This window comes from Nannospalax galili, unplaced genomic scaffold (assembly GCF_000622305.1).
Source record: "Nannospalax galili isolate Female #2095 unplaced genomic scaffold, S.galili_v1.0 scaffold113, whole genome shotgun sequence".
Classification (NCBI taxonomy): domain Eukaryota; kingdom Metazoa; phylum Chordata; class Mammalia; order Rodentia; family Spalacidae; genus Nannospalax; species Nannospalax galili.
The window spans coordinates 11,981-34,858 of NW_008335444.1; the positions used below are offsets into that span (position 1 = coordinate 11,981).

Here is a 22,878-nt window from a genome sequence, read left to right on the forward strand (position 1 = left end):
AGTTGTGAATCAGTGATGTCATAGCAATTGTAATGGAGAAATGCAATAAGACTGTCAAAAGTGTTACGTTCCATGCAATATATTCACATAACATGCTATGGTTTTATATCTTTTCCAGTCACATGAAATTATTTGGTTATAGGAAGAAAGTTGGTGACTTGGCATGCACTTAGTGTTTTGCGGGCTAAGTCAACCCATCATTTGTGAACGCTCCTTTTCACTGCCTGTGCTCAGCTCAATCAGAAGTCAGATCCTGCTGTTAACCAGCTAATATATCACCAAAGCTAAATTCATGATTTCTGTGTGCCAGGTTTCTTTATGTATCAAACAGACAAGCAATGCCTCATTTATACAAGCCAATGGAAAACAGAAATTGGCATTTCTTCTAAATTTTAAGTGAAAGGAAATATATAACTTGGGTTTTGCTATCAGATGACCCAGGCTTGACATTTAAGCTTTATTCCTTATTAATTCACAACAATGGTTGAATTACTCAGCTTCCGTGAATGTTCATCTCTTCTTTCATAAAATAAAGATAATAATGTCTACATGAGACATAACATGAATGCAGCTAGCATAGTACCTAGCATGTGCCTAGCAATCAATAAAAATATCATTAACATACTGATAAATACTATTAAGAAAGGTAATTAAACAGACACTATGGACGCAATGAAGTCACTAATCCCTTTTGCCTTCTCACTTTAGGTATCGCAAATGCTGTTTTAAATGGCCAAAGTGGCAAAATATTATTCAGAAGTAATGGGAATATTACCAGAGAACTCACCAATATCACATTTGGTTTCAGGACAACTCATGCAAATATGGTAACATTGCATGCAGAAAAAGAGCCCGAATTTCTTAATATTAGGATTCAAGGTCCCAGATTATTCTTTCAGTTGCAAAGTGGCAACAATTTTTATTCACTGCGCCTGAGAAGTTTGCAATCAGTGAACAATGGCATGTGGCACCAAGTGACTTTTTCCATGGTAGACTCACAGGCTCAGACCTCCCAGTGGCAAATGGAAGTAGACAGCCAGACACCTTTTGTGACCAGTGCAATTGCTACTGGAAGCCTGAACTTTTTGAAGGACAATACATACATCTATGTGGGGGACCGAGCTATTGACAACATAAAAGACCTACCAGGCTGTCTAAGCACAATAGAAATCGGAGGCATATATCTCTCTTACTTTGAAAATATTCGTGGTTCCAGTAGTAAACCTCGAAAAGAGAAGTTTCTCAAAATGTCTACAAATTTGGTAGTTACTGGCTTCCTCCCCCAGATGCCTGCCACTCCAATCCCTGTTTGCACGGAGGAACTTGTGAAGACATCCACTGCTCTTACCACTGTTCCTGTCCTTTGGGATGGTCAGGGACAAACTGCGAACTCAACATCGATGAATGCTCTTCTAACCCCTGTGTCCATGGCAACTGCTCTGATGGACCTGCAGCGTACCACTGCTGGTGTGAGCCTAGATACACTGGTGCGGACTGTGAACTAGGCATAGACAATTGCAAGAGTCATCAGTGTGCAAATGGAGCCACCTACGTCAGTGGAACTCATGGCTATTCTTGCCTCTGTTTTGGAAATTTTACAGGAAGATTTTGCAGGTGAACACAAAGTCCATGCAAAGCTTAACCTTTGGAGCTATGTTCTAAAATTTTCTTCTCAAGTCCTAAAGCTCTCTCCCTTAAATATCCATATGTGCTATGCTAAACAAAGTTGACTTAGATCTTTTCCATCACAATTTGATCATGTGAAGATGAGAGTTATCTTATGGAATGTTTTACAGATATGAATATAGCATTTCATCAGACATTAGCACAATGTTTTCTTAATCATCTTCACTAGAATATGTCCTATGAACTATATACATCAGGGTCTGGGAGCCTCAACGCCTCAGGAAACAAATATGCTCACAATAAATACAAAATGTTGAATTTTAGTATTTTAGGGAAGGGAGAATTCTCTGGGTTTCTTCAGGGAGATAAATCATAAAATCCTGAATAGGTTACATTAAAATATAATTTCAAGAAAAGGTAAAATTCACTGTCAGACAAGCAAAATGGATAGATTTTTGTGATTTTGTTTTTCATAAATTAATAAGGAATTAGTAAGGTTAGTTCATGCAACCTTGATTTTATGCTAACGAGCAAAGATAAGTATTTTCCTTCTAAGTCATATTGCTTCAGTGTCTCCACGTAAGTAGAAGCCATTGTTTTTATAGCTTCTGCTGCTTTAAATTTACTAAATAATTGAGTCATAGGCAGCTGAACGGGTTGTTATTAACAATTAGTTCATTCTAGGACTCGGGCAAGAACTCCTGGGGTGGCTTGGCAGCCTGTAGACCTTACACTATTCAGAGGTAGAATCCCCTGGCAGGCATCAGGTGCAGCCATGCCTAGGGAACCTGTACTCATCTTCAGAGCATCTACCATTGTTCAGACCCTCTGATGGCAGGCATAATGAAAGGCACTGAGTGTTGGGCACCCAGAAGATGTTAACAGACTTATTTGTCAATGGGTAGCCTGCCTGGTTAAAAGCAAGAGAATTTTTGGATCAAAATTAGGGTATTCAGAGCAAATGTGGATAAGAAAACATATATGCCCTAGTAACAAGTTCTCTGGAACGTCTTTTCTTTCTAATACATCAAAGTTAAGTTCTAAAGACTAAAGTTTTCTTGAAAGTTCCTTCTAATGAACTTTAGAGACAGTTTATTAAACCGAGATATAGACAAAGCTTGAGATTTACATTGCTAATTGACCTCTTTCAAAGCTAGCTGACTTTTTTTTTTTTGACACTTTTGAAATGTCCCTAAGATTTTCTTTTTGAAGTGGAATTGATTAGCTCTTGTGAAAAGAGACACCTTTATACCATCATGCAATTGGGCTTCTCTGCATTAGCTACAGTGTCTGACAGTACAAAAGCAAATTTGTTTTCCATTTTCCAAATATTTATTCTCTATCTGATCCCACATATGCATACAGTAGGCCAAGGTACCTGAGCAACAATCTTAAAATCTTTTTTAAACAGTCCTTTCTAACCTGTGAATTTTGTCTAGCTATGTTTCACTTAACTTTTAACAATTTGTTGTGCCTTTTATAAGAACTCTTTAACTTGCTCAGCTTTGCTGCTGTACAAAAAGCCTCATGCTGAATTCACATGCAGTGACACTGAGTATTGTACACAAGCCTCCTGGACAGCGCCTGGCTTGCACTCTGAAAAGCTATGAATTATGAGAGAGGGAGCAGGCAAGTCTTGGCAGGGCAACTGTAGTTCAGCTCTGAAAGCCAACAGAGAAATCACATGAGTGCCTGAGTACCAGAGTGCTGTCCTTGCTTTCCTGGCCTTTATAGAGATGCAATTTTCCTATGGCCTTTGTTGATTTATGAGCGAAGCACCAGCAGATCTAGCCATGGAGAATTCCTTTCCAGCCTTAAATTTATTGCCACCCCATGGCATAGATCTTATCTCAGGAATGAAAACCGTGTAGAATGGAAGATGGATGGCCATATTGGTTTCGGGAGCCTCCAGGAAGGGCTTTTTGCTAGAGAAACTGGTGCTTGTAGAATGCAGCACAATCCAGCATTGCTGCTCCTCCAGTCCCAGTACTTAATTAGTCTAGCATTAACTACATACATGAACTTAAAAAATGTTCTTGAAAGAAATGAACAAGATGGACAGTTGTAGTCATTACCTTTATCTCTCTAGGCACAACAGATTACCCTCAACAGTCTGTGGGAACGAGAAGACAAATCTCACTTGCTACAACGGAGGCAACTGCACCAAGTTCCAAGCTGACTGGAAATGTATGTGCCGGCCAGGTTTTGCTGGAGAGAGGTGAGTCACATTAGAACTTTATGGACTGAAGATCAGGGCTAAAGAACAGAGGGATTGCTCAGAGTTCATTTTCTCCTCTAATTTTTCATTGCAGTTCCCACAGGAAAAAAATCTATATGGAAATAAAGGTCCAGACAGAATCAAGCAATAAAAAGCAGAAAAATTAGAGTCTAGGTCAAAGTATAGAATATTTTACCAGCCAAGACTTCAAATGGGAAAATATTCTTTTAAACTTATAATGCTTTTCTTTTTCTATAAGTATTTCTACATTCATGGATTCTCCCTCACTAACTCTAATACATGATATAAACATGGTTGCTATTGAAGTGAAATAAAACATACTTAAAACATGCCTTATAGAGTTAGCTACAACCCAAAATGTATGTACACCTTACTCAGAGGAATCTGCCTTTCCCAGAGAAACGTTTCAACTTTTTACCTAGTCAGGGATGGTCACTGGCTTCACATAACTTGTGGCCTGCTATACATGCAAGCAAACGTGTATATGTATTTGACTGGGTGGAGGTGTGGTCAAAGGGAAGAGAGAACATCCTCCCTAACTTTGATCAGATTCCAAAAGAGATCTATGTCCTCCAAACAGATGCATACTAGGGTTCTTTAAGATACAGACATTATGTAGACAGCTCAAGGCTAGCCATTTGTTTAGCACTGTTCCTTGACCTTACAGTATCATCTCCACTTCTTAGAGCTTGGCAAGGAAAGTCTTATTGTTTTTATTTCGTGTATGTGCAAGTGAAGAGGGTAAGTGACAGATTGATGCTAAAATAAATGTACTCCACAATGAAGTTGAGCTGCCATCAAAGCCTGTGCCTTGGGTACACTGACACAGTTTCATGGATAAATATCTGCTCACCACAATCAAAATAAAATCCAAAATATGTTCCTCCATCTCATACACCATCTAGGCACAGACAGTCGAGGTATCTATGTATAAGGATGGAAATGGAAAAGTCATGTTTCACTTTCCAGTCCACCGAGCTATGTCATGAAGTTATTAACTCAGCATTCAGTTGACCTCCAACTCCATGTCTTCAAAATATTATATCATCATCCTAAAAAAGATAATTCCTTACTATCTTTAAATGCTGGTTGCTTTCTAGTTCTAAAACAATGAATACAGCTCACCTGAAACTTTACATTATTTTTCTCTGATACAAATATTTTCCTTTCTTCTGATATATTTATTCATTCTAAAATTCATACTTGTCACATTTAAATTATTAGTGGAAACATGAGGAAAAATGAAGTTAATAATTTTCCTTTCTTTCCGAGGAGACCATTTATCTGAATAAACTTCTCTGGTGCAAAATGATTCCTTAATGACATCTGTGTTCAATATGTTCTGTTTTTTCAGACACATTAACCATCATTAGTAATACAGTAGAGCCTAAAGGATTTGCTTTGACTTACTATTTATGTTTATTGTCTTTTGTTTATATTGTCTTTTTTTTACTTTTGAGACAGGATCTAATTTGTAGCCCTAGTTGGTCTAGAACTCACTATGCAGGCCAGGCAGGCTTGCAGGATTTGCCCTACCTCTTACCTCATTGCTGGAAATTCAGGAATGCGACACATATCCAGCCTTTTGATTATCTTTTAGTAAAAGCTCTGCCAAATGATGCTTATCATACATATGGATGTGTTCACTATTTTGTTCAAAATAGAAATGGGTAAGAATATGAGAAAGAGCAGCTAAAGGGAGGCAGTCTGCCAAGACCTAGGGAAATGGGACTTCCACACATCCAAGGACATGGAAAAGCTGCCCTGCCTGGCTAAACCTCCAGCTTCATAGTGTAATTGCAGCATATTGTGAATGATGGATGGGGTGAACATACTGGCCACCCAGGACACAGGGTGCTTGGCAAGCTCCTGAGAGTTGTCAAGTTTTTCTAGGATCTAATCAGAGACGTTTCCTTCCAGCCCAGAAGCGCCAGAACCATAAAAGGAAAAACAGAATACCTCAGCTATGCTTGGTATCCAACTGGATAAGGCGCTGTTTTCCTTGGAATAAATCTTCATCTCAATCACACCCACACCAGGGATTGTACAGGCCCAGGATCCCATGGCCTTACGTTCCTAGCCTAGGGATCAGTCTCTGACACACTTGAGAAGTTCTACCGTTCGGGAGGTGGAAGAGATTAAAAACTGTCTACATCAAACTTAAACACTGTAAGCTGCTTTGCAGAGATTCTTGAGGCTAACCTTGTATCAGAGCTTCCTAAAGCAAGGCAGAAGCCTATCCTCACTGCTCTGCCCTAAGGCCTCAGCAGAGTGCTTGGCACATGATAAATAAAACTACTGAATTAATCAATGAAAATCCAGAAAAAAACAAGTTGCTGACTATAGATAACAAAATTTCAAAAAGCTAAAGGAATGTAGTTTGAAACTTCCACCAGAAGGGAATGATAAATGTTTGACTTATTTAACCTGATTTAAACATTTAGAACAAAGATTTATTAGCGAGTTTTTAAATTTTTGCTTATGTTAAAAATAAATTTTCAGCCCGGCGGGGTGGCACACACCTTTAGTCCCAGAGGCAGAGGCAAGCGGATCTCTATGAGTTCCAGGCCAGACTGGTCTACAAAGCAAGTTCCAGGCCAGCTGGGCCTACAGGGAGACCCTGTCTCAAAAATACCAAAAATAAATACATAAATACATAAATACATAAATAAATAAATAAATAAATACATAAATACATAAATACATAAATAAATACATAAAATAAGTAAATAATAAAATTTCAAGGGAAAATAATTCAGGATTTCCTACAATTAACCAATTTTTTTTTTGTTTGTTTCTGTTTCTCATGGATAGCCTGAGGCGCAGGAGCTCTAGAATCTTGGTACTCCTAGCTGCCATCTGAACTGTGGACTCCCAGCTGGCAAAACCCAGTGTGGTTTTCACACTGCCTGTGTTCACCTAATAAACATGCATTTATAAGGTGGCAAACCCACCAGCACTTTTAAGGGAGAAACTGGGTTTCTAAATATTTGCACCTGTTTTCTTATTCTTATTAATTCAATGTGTGCACCCACATCTGTACATTTATGCAAATTATTTCTATGAAGCCCAAAATTTGTTAAAGGATTCTTGAGGAATCTCTGAAATTAGGCAGTGTGCATAACTTGGGTAAATTGGTGAATCAGACTGTGCTTCTCTAGAAAACAGGTAAACCATCACCCATTTCACTTATTCATCTGGGCCCTGGGTTTCTGCTGTCTCTTTCATTTTCAAGGTGTGAAGAGGACATCAACGAGTGTGCCTCTGACCCATGCATCATTGGAGGCCTGTGCCAGGACCTGCTCAATAGATTCCAGTGCATCTGTGATGTGGCCTTCACAGGACAACGCTGTGAGCTGGACGTAAGCAGCCTGTCATTTTACATGTCCATGTTACAGTGGCAGAACCTCTTTCAGTTCCTTTCCTACCTTGTTCTGCATATGAACGATGAACCAGTTGTTGAGTGGGGTGAGCAGGAAGATTAACGGGCATGTGAGCATTCCCAAGTGTAAAAATCACTTCAAGAAATGCCTTGACTCATTTTAGGTTTCGAAAAAAGTGAAAAAAGGAGGGGGACATATTGAGAATGAAAATATATTCAAGTATATGAACACATCACAAGTACTTTGGGTTTATGTATTTTCCTATTTTAAAAAATTAAAAAAATTAACATTTTTAATAAAGCAAGAAACATGCCATTACTTAGCATACTTAGTACACTGTCATTCCAACACCTCCATGTTTGAATGGTTTCTCTTGCAATTAAGAAACCATTCCCCCACTCTAGCTTTGTATATTCATACTTTCCAGTTGTAAGCTTCCCTCGTTCACTCTGAGTCTGTTTTCACATGTATTCTTTCTTCACTGTCATAGGTTAAATGTGACACAGAAATTTGAAAATTACTATGAACTATTTGTACAGTCAATGCACCTTTTTGCAAAACTATTGAAATGAATTGTTGACAATTCTGTGATGTATGAAGTGGGGGATTTATCTTAATAATGTGAAAAAGGATGACCCAAGATCACATGATACTTCACTAGTATGATTCCTGGTTTTATAGGACATGCCTGTCACCAGGAATTAACAGCCAACCTTTTCTCAATTTCTTTTTTTAAGTTTATTAGTACAAACATTAAAACACTTTCCCGTTTCCACACCAATATTCTTTGTTCTTTGTTCATTGCTGATTAATCTGTTTTTTTTTAATTTTCCTATCAAGTTTTCACTGTTCATTATTTGTACTAAATATCATTGTATGGAGTACATTCCAAAGGGGGTGTCATTTGTGTTTATCGAAAGGATAATACTTGGATTCTCTGAATGAATTCATGGCACTGCTGAAACTCCCTTGGCCTGCTAGATGTCATCTTGTGAACTGTCTTTGTCTTCAGGAGCTGCTCTGGTTGAAAAATATGGGTATAATTTGCCCTTTGGATGATATCCAGTACTCAATGAGTTCTGACTGTTTTAAGAAAGTTTTTCTGTGGAATCTGAATCTGTGACTCTGAAGTCACCATTCAGATAGGCAGAAGGACAAAGCAGCATACTATGAATGCAAAGGAGGCAAAGGAGTGGACTCTGTTTCATGTTACCATAGCTATAGATTACCAGTCCTTGCCTTGTGGGGTCCTAGCAGTCATTTCAAACTGGGAGTGATCAATTTTGAACCCTTTGCTTTATCCTCATCATTTCCTCCCATCTAAGCCTATATGCCCCTATCTCTGCTTCAGATGGCTTCTTGCAAACTGATATTTTCTGACCAGAAAGTTAGGGAAAACTTTTCTACAAATATTTTCATTCTTAAGTTTCTACAACAAGCATTAAGTAGCATTATCACCAAAGACCATATGTATAGTTTTACATTCACTCCCTTCTGGACCTATCTTCAAGTGTGAACTTTTAGTCTGTTGTAATCTATTCCCTATCAAATATATTTAAGAAATATTTGTGCACGGTGGCATTTAAAAGCCACATTATGATAATAGTTAAAAAAAGAAACCACCTGTTACGTTCATGAGGCCAAGAGCAGACTGGAACTGCTGAGTTCCTCTTCCTTCAGATGTCTCAGAGCTGGGCTCTCCAGCAAGGGCTTTGGACATTTTGAAAAAGTGTCTCCAGTACGAAATGGGGAACTAGAAGTTAGTACTTACCCTTATCTTATCAAAAATACTTGATATTGCCTTTTGATTCCTAGAATATCACAAATACAACTGCAAACTGACTTCTCGATTTTTTTCATTGCTTTCAATGAAATAAGCATGCTGTTATCAGCACTTTGCTATGTAAAGCATTCATACATACATTCATTCATTTTTCCTGGATGGAAGGCAAGAAGGGGTTCTGAGGGACTAAGGTCAGGTGCCCAGGTCACAAGAGGAGTAGGTGGCTCAGTAAGCTTGTTTACACTATGAATAGTAATTTTTTGGTTGCAAGGTTCAGTGAAAGTCTGTAGTCCACATTATGTCCATATTGTAAAATTCATTCCTATAATACACAGTCTCTTTCTCTGTATAATTCTAATGCTTCTGTTGTCACTCTGATTGTCAACTGCTTTTCTATTTTCCAAACGTCTTGTTGTCATGTAATAATTTAAAAAAATACTTTCCCTATTCTTTATATTCCTCTGTACTTCAAGTATGTTGTATGTGACCAAGGCTTTTACACATTTTCACAGAAAAATAAAGTCTTTTCTCCTGCGTGTTCTATTTGTCATTCTCTGGTGGTACATGTCTTTGTTTGCTATGACAGTAAAATACCTGTAAACAAACTCTCTCTCTCTCTCTCTCTCTCTCTCTCTCTCTCTCTCTCACACACACACACACACACACACACACACACACACACACACACACACACACATACACACACCAGGAAATCTTAAGCATTAATACTGACCTCTTGATTGATCGAATTTCCCCACATGTGTCATTGTTAACCAATACCATGACCCCTAGGGCTGAATTTCATGTGCTTTCCCTTTCCAGCAAATGATCCTACAGTTGGTCTTCTAGAAATTATTACCTCCCCATTTCTTCTTAGTGTTGGTGACTTACATTGTCCCTAACAAAGCTGGTCTCAGTTCAACTTGGTTCTAAGGAGGGATCATCTCACCTATATGACAGACATTCACATGCTCAATCACACACACACACACACACACACACACTCCTCCTGTGGATCAAACTTCCAAAACATCCTGCAAACCCCCATCTTCTTCCTCCTTTGTGAGTATATACATGGGGAGTGGTTTTGAATTACCCTCTCCCTTTTGAAGAAAAGCAGAGTAGAGAAAATAGGCAAATTTGGAGAGCTATCACATTTTGGTATTAAGAAGAAACAAATAAGTTCAATTACTGCTGTTTCAGAAGGAATTCTCTACCCAGACTGTGACTTCTTTTAATGATAAATCATTTTTAAGTACATAATTTTTTCCAACTACACTTTCTCAATACTAGAGCACTAGACCAATAAATATGTCTCCCATTCCAAACTTTTCACTAAATATTGTTGGAAGATTATTTTACCATTCTTAGTTTTTAAAATAGATGCTATTCATCTTAATACTTCAGAATTAAAATAAAACTTTTTCTGGAAACGGTATATCATAAAATTTGAGTTTAGTAACTTAGATAAGAAATCAATGAAGAAATCTGCTTCAACAACCAATGCCATCTCAACACAGATTGTTTAACTGCTTTGCATGGCATTTTTTATTTATTCAACAAATGGTTGAATGAATACCTACTGTGTGTCATGCCCTGGTAGGTCCTGGGAAAATACCCATGAATTAGACGTGATGCTGGCCCACACACACACAAAAAAAAGCTGTAAAGAAAAGTAGGTAGGAAAGGAGGAAAGGTAAGTACACCAAGAAGAGGAGTTCCTCAGTCAGTGTTGGGATGGAGCTAGTACCAGCTATACAGCAGGGGCTGTTTGCCCAGTCTTAGAGGTAGATGTGGAAAGTCAGGGAAAGTGTGCAAAAGGCAATGCTAAGATCTGAAGATAAAGAGGGGCTAGGCTGGAGAGGAATGATGGAACAGCCAAGAATGTTCCAGGCAGAAAGGTCTATGAAGGTTAGGCACAGTGGCTGGAGAAGCGGGGGAGGGAGAACGTGGCGAGACTGACACTGCAGAGGCAGGAGAGTCCTTGGAAGCCACAGCCAAGACCCTGGCTTTTCATCCTAAGAGCACTAGAGAGTCTTTGAAATGTTTCAGACATAGAAGTGGCATAAACAGACTTATACTCTCAAATATCAGTCGAACTTTTACATAGAAATGAATGAAAGGACAGGTAAGACTAGACTCAGAAAAATATAGTCAAGAGGCTATTGTAGTAAGAGGCAAAATGATAGGAGATTTTGACCTAGCTAATGTAGCTGTCAGTGAAGGAGAGAAGGGTCTCCATAAACAGTATCAAAAGCAATAAAGACCTAATGATTATTGAGAAAAAGTGTAGTTCTATGGGAATGATTGGTTCAAAACGCTGAACATTATTTTGAAATATTCAGCCATAATAAATGAATTAATACAAAAATTTGACAAATATCTACATTATTAATTTATTAGTGTGTCGATTCCAGATTGGATGTCAAGAAATGAACCTAAGCTTAGTGTACAAATTGAGATTTGTATTAAAGGTACATTGAATCACATAACTCCGTGAATCCATATATGTCAGCCATTTGTGATCTTTGTCTATTGCTCTGCAGTAGCATAACTTCAAACTCTAAACAGCACACGCTGTTACATGGGTTCTCTGCTAGGGTCTCATAAGGCAGCAAAGTATCAACAAGGGATACAGTCTCATCTGAGCTTCCACTTCCAAGTTCAGTGTTTTCTGGTAAAGTTCCTTTCCTTGATGTCACTGGACTGAAGGCTTCATTTCTTTTGTGAGTATCAACCCTGGGCGGCTCACAGGTCCTAGCTAGGAGGGGCTCTGCAATATCACGCCTACTTCCTTGGGCCATGAAAGAAGATTCCAGCCAGGTGGATACTGCATGCTTATATAACATAATCATGCAGTCACACTCATGTAATCAGATACATCCTGACCTTTATCATAGCCTATGGGTTAGAGGTCTTAGCGTTCCCATCCACACATACAGGGAAAGGATCAGACAAGGGACAAACACCAGGAGGTGGGCATTCCCCTTTCGAATCTGTCTATCATGCCCTGGCTATTCTCTTCAGGCTGAGCTACAGTTGACATATTTCTCCCAGATCTACCCTCTGAGCACTGATAACACATATGCATAGCATTCACTGGTGAGTTTCTAAAGTTCAGTTGCCTTTGAAATTTATACATATTTTGTTTTCAACTGTATTACTACTTTTTATTTTATTTTATTATTTTTTGTTTGTGCTGAGATTAAAGGCATGTGCTACCATACCTGGCTTTATTTTACTTTAAAATAATTAAGAACCTACTTAGTCTTTACCAAGCTGTTCGTTTCAAGCTCTTACAGTGTTTCCCTTCCTATTTTTGTTTCTGTTTAGTTTTATGCACAACAGAATTTTCCTCCAGTGGTTTGTCATTGTTATTGGTGAAGACAACTTAAGAGGCCCCTCCTCATTCCTACCTGTGGAGTCTTTGTACAGTGAGCCACACACATCTTAGTTCGACCTTTTCCTGGGGAACTCGAGTTTCATTGGGCCAGCGCCTACTTCTCTGTTTTCAGTTTAGATATTCCTACAGCATTTGAAGGATAAATTTGGCCTCCACATCCAATTATGGTGGGAGCTCTTCATAAGTATTACTTAGCTGCCTCTCTAGTCTTAGTTCTTAGTTTTGTTTTGTTTTGTTTTGTTTGAGACAAGGTCTCCCTGTAGCCCCAGCTGACCTGGAACTCACTGTGTGACCAGTCTGGCCTCCATCTTACAGAGATCCACCTTCCTCTGCCTCAAGTGCTAGGATAAAAGGCGTGGACCACCAGGCCCTGCTCCAGCTCCAGTGTCAGGTCGTACCACTCTCTCACAACGCTTTTCAGCCAGTAACCCTTGTCCTTTCAGCTTCCTGCCTTGTGGATGGCCCTTTCTTAACCCATGTGTCCTTAATCTGCCTTTCCTTCTTTGCAAAGTCCTACCTTCCGGAAATCTGAGGTCTAACAGAACTCCTAGGACCCTGCCCCATAAAGCTATTATAGTTTGCACTTCTTTATCACTTTGTACCTTTTTCTAGTGATTATAATTTGGTAATCAAAGCATAAACACAAAAAATATCATTCAATAATAAACTTCTCTCTGTCAGGGACCATCTAACACATATGACACGGCTCTACAAATGTTTGTAAGAGAATCATCACTTTACAGTAACATGAGGATTTTGAGAGGTAATATTACTTTATTTTCTTGATATTTTGATTTTAAGAAGGTTAAATGTTTTGTCTAGGATGAAGCTTGTCATAATATTGCAACGTGAGAAAGTGTGAGATCTAGGAGAGATCCCTAGTGGCATAACAATGTCAAAGGGGCAGTGGTTTTGGCAGTCTGTGCTTCCTTATCCTTTAGTTGCATCATACCTACGGTAACTGCCTAGAATCTGTGCTAATTCCTGCACCTGGGTCATGCTGAGTCCAGCCTCCTTTGGTTACATTTCCTTTTGCACGTGGCATTCTTTTTCTTTGCCTTGTACTTTTGGATTACACATCAGGTATCGGTAAATTACGTCTAAGAGACTAGAATTATTTTATACTTCTTCAAAAAATGTTTTGTTTTAGCAGGCAATCAGTTAGCTAAATCGAAGTTCTATCTCTAGGGTGGCGCTGTCTGTGCCTCCACAGTAGGAATCTCTGCTCAGCTCTACCTGTAACTAGGAAGTTACAGTCTGCTCACCTGGGAACTTGTCAGGGTACAGCCAGAGATTTGAACAGAAATCGTTTTCAGAATTGGATTCCACATCTGTAGCTCTCTTCTTTCCAGAATCTCCTTCAACAGCCAGTTGCTGTGGTAAACACTTTTACCCTGATTCTGCAAGCCTGTAAAACTAAAATTCTCTCCAGTTTTAGTGATCTGAAGACTGTTCTCAGAAGCCAGACTGGAAAAACATTTGAAATCACCAGTGTTCTTCCTCTGAGCTCAGTCCCCTGTCTTCCCACACTGCGCTCAGATTGCTTTTTGTTATTCTATCCAGATTTTAGTTGTTGGTGCCCAAAGGCTGGTATAATGGAAGATATTTTACCACCTGAAGTAGAACTGTAATTTTAAGCAGGTCATCTTAATCCTTCTGCTTTCTATACGGACAGATCACTTCAGAAGTACAGGCTTTACTCTTGGGCTTCACATTCAAATGAAGCATTGGGAACTGCTAAGACCCAGCAAAAGGCATTTAGAAGCAAAGGCTTTGGGAAGCATAAAGATCTCTTCACATATTCCAGTGGTTATCATTGTAGTGCAAAGAGTAGGCTATCCCAAAACAGAAAGAATTAAGATAAATTTGTAGGAAGATATCAAGACTGCATTAAAAATAAAGCTAACATTAGAACTCTTCAATAATGCTACAAATCGATTTGTACCAAAGTGAACTCTCATGCCTGGAAACCTTCAATCAGAATCTGAGTAACAACGTCAGAAATCTTGTAAAGAATACTTGTGTGTGCCAGAAGTGCATAGATCTGAAAAATCCTAAACACTGATAATAAACCAATTCAGTACAACTCATGTGTTTGTATTTACAAAACATCTTTAGTTGTGGTGTATGTTACTCATGATAGTATAATTATGGAATGGGTTGAGAATTGAAATTTTCACTCAATTGAAAATTGAGGAAAGTGTAGATTAGAGGTCTAAATAGTGATTGAAATCACCTGACACTTTGGAGAAAGGGAGGATTGGGAAAGAAACGTGTGAATTTCAGATTATTAATACATTGGATCATGTTAAAATTAAGGAATGTTTGAGAATGAGAAATCTCCCCCGAAATATTTTTAAGTGTACTGACTTATTATGGTGGTTTCTCTATAAGTGAAAACTTATCAACTCTGCTCCATTTAGCATCCAAAAGCATCTTTACTGTTCAGAGTAAAACAGGCTGAGCCTGGCTGCTTCACCTGTACACACAACGTTTTCTGAGCAAGCCCTGAGGTGCACACTGCTCCACAATCATTTCAGACAAGTTCTGTAGTAGAAGGGAGGCATGAAGCCAGGAAGGTATAGAGCCATTAGGAAAGTTTGTTTCAATGGCGTTTCTTTCTTTCTTAAATCACTTGGTAAGATAATAATGCTAGGAAGATATTCCATGGTATCATAGAACAGTCCCTACTGGAAGATTAAGTTAATACTCATTCAACATTATTGAGATACATACAACCTAAATATCAAATCACCAATATTGAATCAGGCTGAATCATATGAACTTACATATCCTTGACATTTTAGATATGTAATATGACCATCTCATATGTCTCAGTTCAATTTATAAGTATCTATCATGTGCCAGGATGCTATTTCTACTAAATTTGGGCTTATTAATGTAAAACGGAGAATTAAAGAGTTAAGAAGGATTTAGAAATTATCTACTCCAACTCTTCTTCATGTAGAAGATGAGGAATCTAAACTAGGAGAGGAAGTGCCTTGCTTAAGCTATAAACTACCAGGTCTTCCAGCTGGAGAGATGGTTCAGCAGTTAAGAGCACTTGATACTCATAGCATAGGAATGGGTTGGCTCACAAGTGTACACCAGCTCTAGGAAATTCTACTCCCTCTTTTGGCCGCATACACACAAGTGCACGCACACACAAGCACACACACACACACACACACATACACACAAATAAGAATAAATCTTTAAAATATCAGGTCTCTCACACTACTGTCCTCTGTCCTAAGTTAACCCAGTAAATTCCTTCCCAATCTGCCAGGGTGGTTACAAATGACATTCTCACAGTACCCTGAACACACATACACAACCAATTTTGAAGAGTAAAAGTGCAGAAATCCCAATCCATAGTGGACCTATATGCATCTATGCATCAAAATGTTGTCTTAGTCTAAAGATGTTAAAAGTTGAAGAGTCTGAACTAGCATTATATAGTCCTAAAATCACAGAAGAGAAAGCTGAATCTGACTTGATATTATGATAGAAAAATGAAGAGATGCATGAGATGAAAGGAACTTGCATATAATCGATATAATTATTTACATCAACCTTACGAGATAAATATAATACCCCTTTTTAAGATGAGGAAAATGAGATTCAGAAGGGAGTGATGTCTGGTCAAAGGTCACACAGCAAACAGATATCAGAACAAGTTTAGAATCTGGGAATACTTAAGACCAAGCCACATGTCTTTCTAGTGTGAACTATGGTGGTTTGAATGAGACTGTCCCTCATAGACTCCAAGTATTTGGACACTAAGTCCCCAGTTCGTGGCACTATTTAGGGAGGGTCATAGAACCTTTAGGAGGTGTGGCCATGCTGGCAGAAGCACTTCATTGGGGCCAGGCTTTGAGAGTATATAGTTTGCCCACTCACAGTCTGGTTCTTTGCTTTCTGTGGCTGTGTAAAGATGTAAGCACTTACCAGTCTACTCTGGCTGCTGCATCATGATGAACTCATTCCTCCAGAACAATAAGCCCAATAAACTATAAGTTACCTTGGTCATGGTGTTTGCCACAGTGACAGGAAAGTAATTAATACAGCCATTATCTTGCAGTTTTAAGTATTGAACCTAAGGACCCACAAGCATTCGATGACTGAGGTATATCCCCACTCTCTTCATTTAGTCTTTATTTTGAAAGAGGGTCTCGATAAGTTTCACATACTGATCTTGAACTCACTCTGTAGCTCCAACTGACCTTGAACTTGTAATCCTCCTGCCTCAGTTCTCTGTTATCTGGGATCACAGGCTTGAATCACCAGGCCTGGCTTTCTGCCTCCACTTTTAGTGTCAAATCCTATAGATTGATTTCTAAATAGGTTACTTCTATAAACTTGTTTATCTCTGCTTTTATTACATAAAAGAAGCATAAAAGAAGGAAGCATGTTTTGCCACAAACTTTCTCATTTAGAATTTAGAAAGGCATAAACAGGGTCCAACAAATTTCAAAGTCGCTCCACTTTCTACCACTGAAACATGTTGTAAGACAGAATGAATGCTGCCACTGGAATCAGGAATAATCAGTATGCAAGCTGTGCCTACCATGTGCTGTTTTCAGTTTTAAAAAGCTCAAACTTATAACTCCAGGATTACTTTTCCTCTCACAGCAATTCTGAGAAGGATTTTTAATCCTTATTTTTAAAGTAAACAAATGGAAACTTGAAGGGGTTGTATGGATTTCTCAAGGTTGTATGAGCTTAGAAAGCTTTAGAACTGGAATTTAATCAAGTTTTCCAATTCTACATTTCATTCTGAAGAAAGAGCTAGTATCTACGAGCTAAGACCCAGAAAAGGACCATGTAATGACTAGCATGGGTTTCCGTGACACTGTAGACCAGACTGGCTGACAATGGTCATTACTTTCCAGTCACCCTTAAAAAAAAATGAACCCTAGTTGACAAATTTCTAGAAGATACAAGTAAAATTTGCATAAAGAGGGTGCTAAGGACAGTAGAATAGAAGAAACTTGAGTGGTAGACAGACACATCCAATAACAAATTCATCCTTATCTTGGCCTAAGCCACAAATGGCCTATTCATTCTTAGAAATTAATGAATGTTCTAATCAAAGCAATCTGTCAGAACCCCAGAATTTCAAGATGTGGGCATGCTTTGAGGCTGAGTAAGTACAGCAAGTGGTAGGAAAATCTCTTTTGCACAGCAAAAAAATAAGCTTGCAGAATTCGTTAATCCAAGAGAATGAAGCAGAAAACAAAAATGAATGCAGCGAGGACTTGGAATAATTATGAATGACAGAGTCCTAAATGGTTTCTGAGAGGGTAGAGTTATTCCTAATTTTAAAGGCTGATGTCAAGGACAATGCCAACTGGCTCATATCCTCAGGCTTCCCTGGCCTATGGCACAGCAGTCTCAGGCTCCGTGGCAATGTCTTTCTGCTCTAAATTTGACCTGCAGGAAAGAATCACCCAGAATGGCCTTCTTTCCAATTACATTTTTACAAAACACTGTCACTTATCACAGAGTTTTCACTAATTAGCATTCAGGAACAAGTAAATATAGCACTAGAGATTTGTCCAGTGAAGACAGACAAATGACCAACAGGTATAGGAAAAGATGCTTAGCATCACTAATCATCAAAGAAATGTAAATCAAAACCACAATGTGATAGCACCTCAGACCATACATGGATTGCTAATGGCTATTATGAACCAAACAACAGATAACAAGTGCCAGTGAGGATGGAGAGAAATTGGAACCCTTATGCAATGCTGTTAAAAATGTAAAATGGCCAGGTATGGTCGCACATACCTTTAATCCCAGCACTCAGGAGGCAGAGGCAGATGGATCTCTGTGAGTTCAAGGCCAGCCTGGTCTAGTGAGTTCCAGGCTAGCTGGGGCTAGAGGCAGATCCTGTCAAAAAGATCAAAAACAAAAAACAATGTAAAGTGGTGCAGCCGCGTTGGAAAACAGGATGAAGCTTCCTCAAAAAAAAAAAAAAAAGAAAAAAAGGAAAAAAAAGAAAAAAGAAAAAGAAAAGAAAGGAAGAAAAACAGACATCATATGATCTATTAATCCTATTTCTGGCATCATGTGATTTATTAATCCCACTTCTAACGTATACCCAGAAGAACTGAAACCAGAAATCTCAACAACTTCTAGATTTCTATATTCATTTTAGCACTTTTGACAAAAGCCAAGATAAGACTGCAACCTGACTATCTTTGAAGAGTGGCTAAAGACAATGTGGTGTACACACAATGAGTATTTAGCCACAAGAAGAATGAGGCTCTGATACATGTTACAACCTGGGTAAGCCCGTAAAACATTAAGCTAAGTGAGAAGCCAGGCCGTAGGGTGAAGACTGCATGACTCTACGTGAAGTACCTAAAATAGTCCAACACAAGGAAGCAAAGAGGAGGATGGTGGTTGCCAGGAGCTGGAGGGAGAAAGAATTAGAGAAACGCTGTTAAGTGGGTAGACAGTTCCAGCTGTGCAGGATGAAGTTCCAGGCTCAGAAGTGTAGCCAACAGTGCTATATCATGGGTCTGGAAATTTGTTAGGATGGGAGAGCTCATGTTAAGGTTCTCGCCACCATTTGAAAAATACTTAAGAGAGTCTTATAAACATATGAAATGGATGAAATTAAACAAAACACATCTCAAATGCTATTTTTATATACTATCAAACAGGCCTGGTCTAGCTTACTAACCAACTGTTTTCCTCTAATCCTTTCACACACTATTAAGAATTCTGCTTTGCCAAGTAGAACTAATACTTTTCATTTCTTAACATGAGGTCCCTTGCTGCCGGCATCACAGAAATCCTGTGACACAGGCACTCACCTTTGGAACACATTTCATCACATGTCACAGACAGTAGAGTGAGACTCCTGTAGGTATGTATAAGCTGGATTACTTGGTGTTAAGCCATAAACAACTGTAGGATGTAACCAGGTAGATGTTTTCCACTGTGTTGACTGGTCATTTATATCACACAACATTTTGTTGTCTGACAAATCATTCCCATCATCTACTAAAATCTCCTTAACTGGATCTATGAAACCAGTCTTTAAAATAATTAATTAATTTATTCATTCATTCATCATTTACTGAGGACACTGCAGGCAGGCCTTTGAGCCAGGCAAGGCAGGGAGGGATATGTTCCTCCTTTGGAAGAGCTTAGGTAAAGTGGCAGATTGTGGCTCCATGGCAGTGTTGCCCAATTCCATACAACACGAAGATATCTGACATGAACCTATGATAAGATATGTTGGTTATTTCAGGGATAACCATATTTTTATTGTCTAGACTGAAATATTTTGAGAGTATTAATAATTGTACTGGGACAGCAGCCTAAAATGAGATTTTTCTGGGAAAAGTTGTGTGATTCATAGTTCTCGTCTAGTCTGTAGTATCCAGTGTTTCACTTGATAGACTTCTGTTGGTCTCAAAATGTAGTTGAAGTATATCACAGATTATTCGAGAAGTCAGACTTCACGTTACAAGTCAATTAGTTGGCCAAATGACTCGAAAAAGTAAATAAAGTTGATTACATTTTGTTAATGATTATCTTTATGTTTTTAAAAAATAATTTATAGGGGCTAGAGAGATCGCTCAGTGGTTAAGAACACTGGTTTTCCTGCAGAAGACCCGGGTTCGAATCCCAGCACCCACATGGCAGCTAACAACTGTCCATAACTCCAGTCCCAGGGGATCCGACAGCCTCTTCTGACCTCCACGGGCATTGCATGACATGGGTGCACTTACCCACATGCAGTCAATACAAGCATACACATAAAATGAAAATTTTTTAAAATTGTAACAAGTTGGAGAGATAGTTCATAAGAGCACTGGGTAATCTTGCAAAGGGCCTGGGTTCAGTTTCCAACACCCACATGACAGTTAACAACCATCTGTAACTCCAGTTCTAGGGGATCCAATGCCAACTTCTGGCTCCACAGGCATTGCATACATGGATACACTCATATATATGCAGGTGAAACACTCATACACAAAATAAATAATAAATAAATATTTTTAATTTATTTTGTTTTGTTTTTTGAGATAGGTTCTCTCTGTAGCCTCAGTTGGCCTGGAACTCACTATGTAAACCAGGCTGGCCTCAATTTTACAGAAATCTGCCTGCCTGTGCCTCCTGAGTGCTGGGATTAAAGGTGTGTGTCACCACACCTGGGTTAAAAATAAATTTTTATTACATTTGTTTACTTATTTACTGTGTATGTATATGCATACACACATATAGAAGTCAGAGGATAACTTGCAGGAGACAATTCTCTCCTTCCACCATATGGGTCCCAGGATTCAAACTCAGATCATCAGTCTTGAGAGCAAGAACCTTAACCTGGTGAGCCATTTTGCCAACCTTAGTTCCCTTATGTTTTTACTTAAGAACTTTTGGTATTGGTTCTATGGGTCAAAAATAGAATTGTGATCAATCAAACTAAAAAATGCCAGGATGCAACTGTGTAGTATTTAATTTTAAGTTTCAAGAAAGAATGTATAACTTTTTACTTATTTTTGACAATTTTATACATTATAAACTGAATTTTTAGTCATTTACCCCCTTCATCCCCCTTTTTAAATATTTTTATTTATTATTTTTATTTTATATATATGAGTGTATTGCCTGCATGTAAGTGAGTGCACCTGTGTCATGCAATGCTGTGGAGGTCAGAAGAGGGCTTCTGATTCCCCTGGAACTGGAGTTAAGGACGGTTCGTAGCTGCCATGTGGGTGCTGGGAATCGAACCCAGGTCCTCTGCAAGAGCAGTCAGTGCTCTTAACTGCTGAGCCATCTCTCCAGCCCCTCCCCTCTCTTCTTATTCCCAATAAGTCACCTTCCTTTCATGTCTTCTTTTTGTGCATATCCCACTGAGTTTAATTAGAGTTATTTGCATGAGTGTAGGAAATAGGTTATCTCTTGGAGCATGGGAAACTTATCAGTGATTACACTGCTAAAGAAAATGACACCCTCCTAGCTAGCATTAATTTCCAATAGATCTTTAAGGAGGGGTAGGGCCTCATGAGCCCCTCCCTAATTCATGATGAAATGTTGAAGGGTCCAGTTGTATGCAAGTCTTGTGCAGGTAACCACAGCTGCAGTGAGTTCATGAGTGCAATGGCCATGTTGAATCTAGCAATGTGTTTTTTCCGCATATCTCCCTATCCTCTGGCTCATACATTCTTTCACGCCCACTCTCCTGTGATGTGTCCTGAGCCTTGGGGGAGGTGATATAGAGGTTAGCATGGAACTGAACACGCCACCACTATTTATTCTTGGCACTTAGATCAGTTATAATCTCTGCATTAACTAACACCCACTGCAATAGGGAGCCTCCTTATTAAGGCTGAGCAAAGCACTAACCTATGGATAAAAACATGAGTATTTAGAAGGTAGTTTGACATTACTATAACAGTAGGTTTCCCCCTAGGACCTGTGATCTTCCCAGACACAGGCTTTCAACCAACTCTTATTCTCTACTTTTTGGCCATTTGTGGCTTTTTGTGTTCCTGACCCTCTGTTGCATGAGGGAACTTCATTGATGAGAATTGCAAGATGCATTAAGTGTTGATGGGTGGTGACTGGGATACTTGTCTGTAAATTTAAGAACCCATATTTTGCACATAATAATAAATTAGATTTGTCTAGGGATATGAGAGCCTTGGAGTTTTTCTAAGATCTATGACCTCTCCAGCTACGTGTATTTGGCTAGGTTTACAGTGCTACATATGAGTTTCCTCCCATTGACTGGGCTTTAAGTCCAGTTTGGCAACTGTTGCTCACCCCCAAGATAAAAGTGCCACCACTGCACCAATGTTGTTTGCTGTGCTAGTCATTGATATGGTTTTCAGGTCTTGAAGCTAGAGTTGGACTGTCGATTGATGTTCTCCTGTACCAGCTTGTGTAGTGCTCTCCAAAGCTATGGCAGCTCGCCTTCAGGGGAGGTGGCTTCCAGCTCAGTTCTAGCTCTCTTGCTCCAATCCTGTGTCCAAAGTATGTCCCGTTTTCAACCATACGGTTTTACCATCAAGTTCTGGGAGGCAATCAAGGGTTGTGGCTATAGCCTTTCTAATTTTGGGGTGTCTCTTGGACCACCCTGGCAAACAACTCAAAGGAAGGTTTCTCCTTTGAGTCTGGCACTTATTCTTGCTATGTAGCTTCAGCTATACCCACGGACTCATATAGAGATATTGTATGTGAATTTTTCAGTAGGGATAAGACAGGGAGAGAAAGAGGAGAGCCAAATAGTACCTAGCTAGTATAAAAAACCAGAAGGAATTGTATAATATGAACTTTCAAAATTTTATTATATTGGTTTTAGGAAATGAGGCTGCAGCTCATTAAATCCTGTGTTGATCGTTTTGGTAAGAAAAAACTCAATAGAAAAACTAGATCCATACAAGAATTTAATACTTGAATAATTACAAATACAAAG

The 22,878-nt window shown here is 38.9% G+C and overlaps 1 protein-coding gene across 1 annotated transcript in view; it reads left to right on the forward strand.

Annotated features, from left to right (window-relative positions):
- Crb1 (crumbs cell polarity complex component 1) overlaps positions 1-22,878 on the forward strand; it is a gene marked incomplete at its 5' end in the record, with an annotated part of 56,093 nt that overhangs the window by 10,440 nt on the left and 22,775 nt on the right. Inside the window, 4 exon segments of the mRNA XM_008830395.1 lie at positions 709-1,281; positions 1,284-1,614; positions 3,716-3,844; positions 7,101-7,227. Coding sequence (XP_008828617.1) covers positions 709-1,281; positions 1,284-1,614; positions 3,716-3,844; positions 7,101-7,227 — 1,160 coding nt within the window.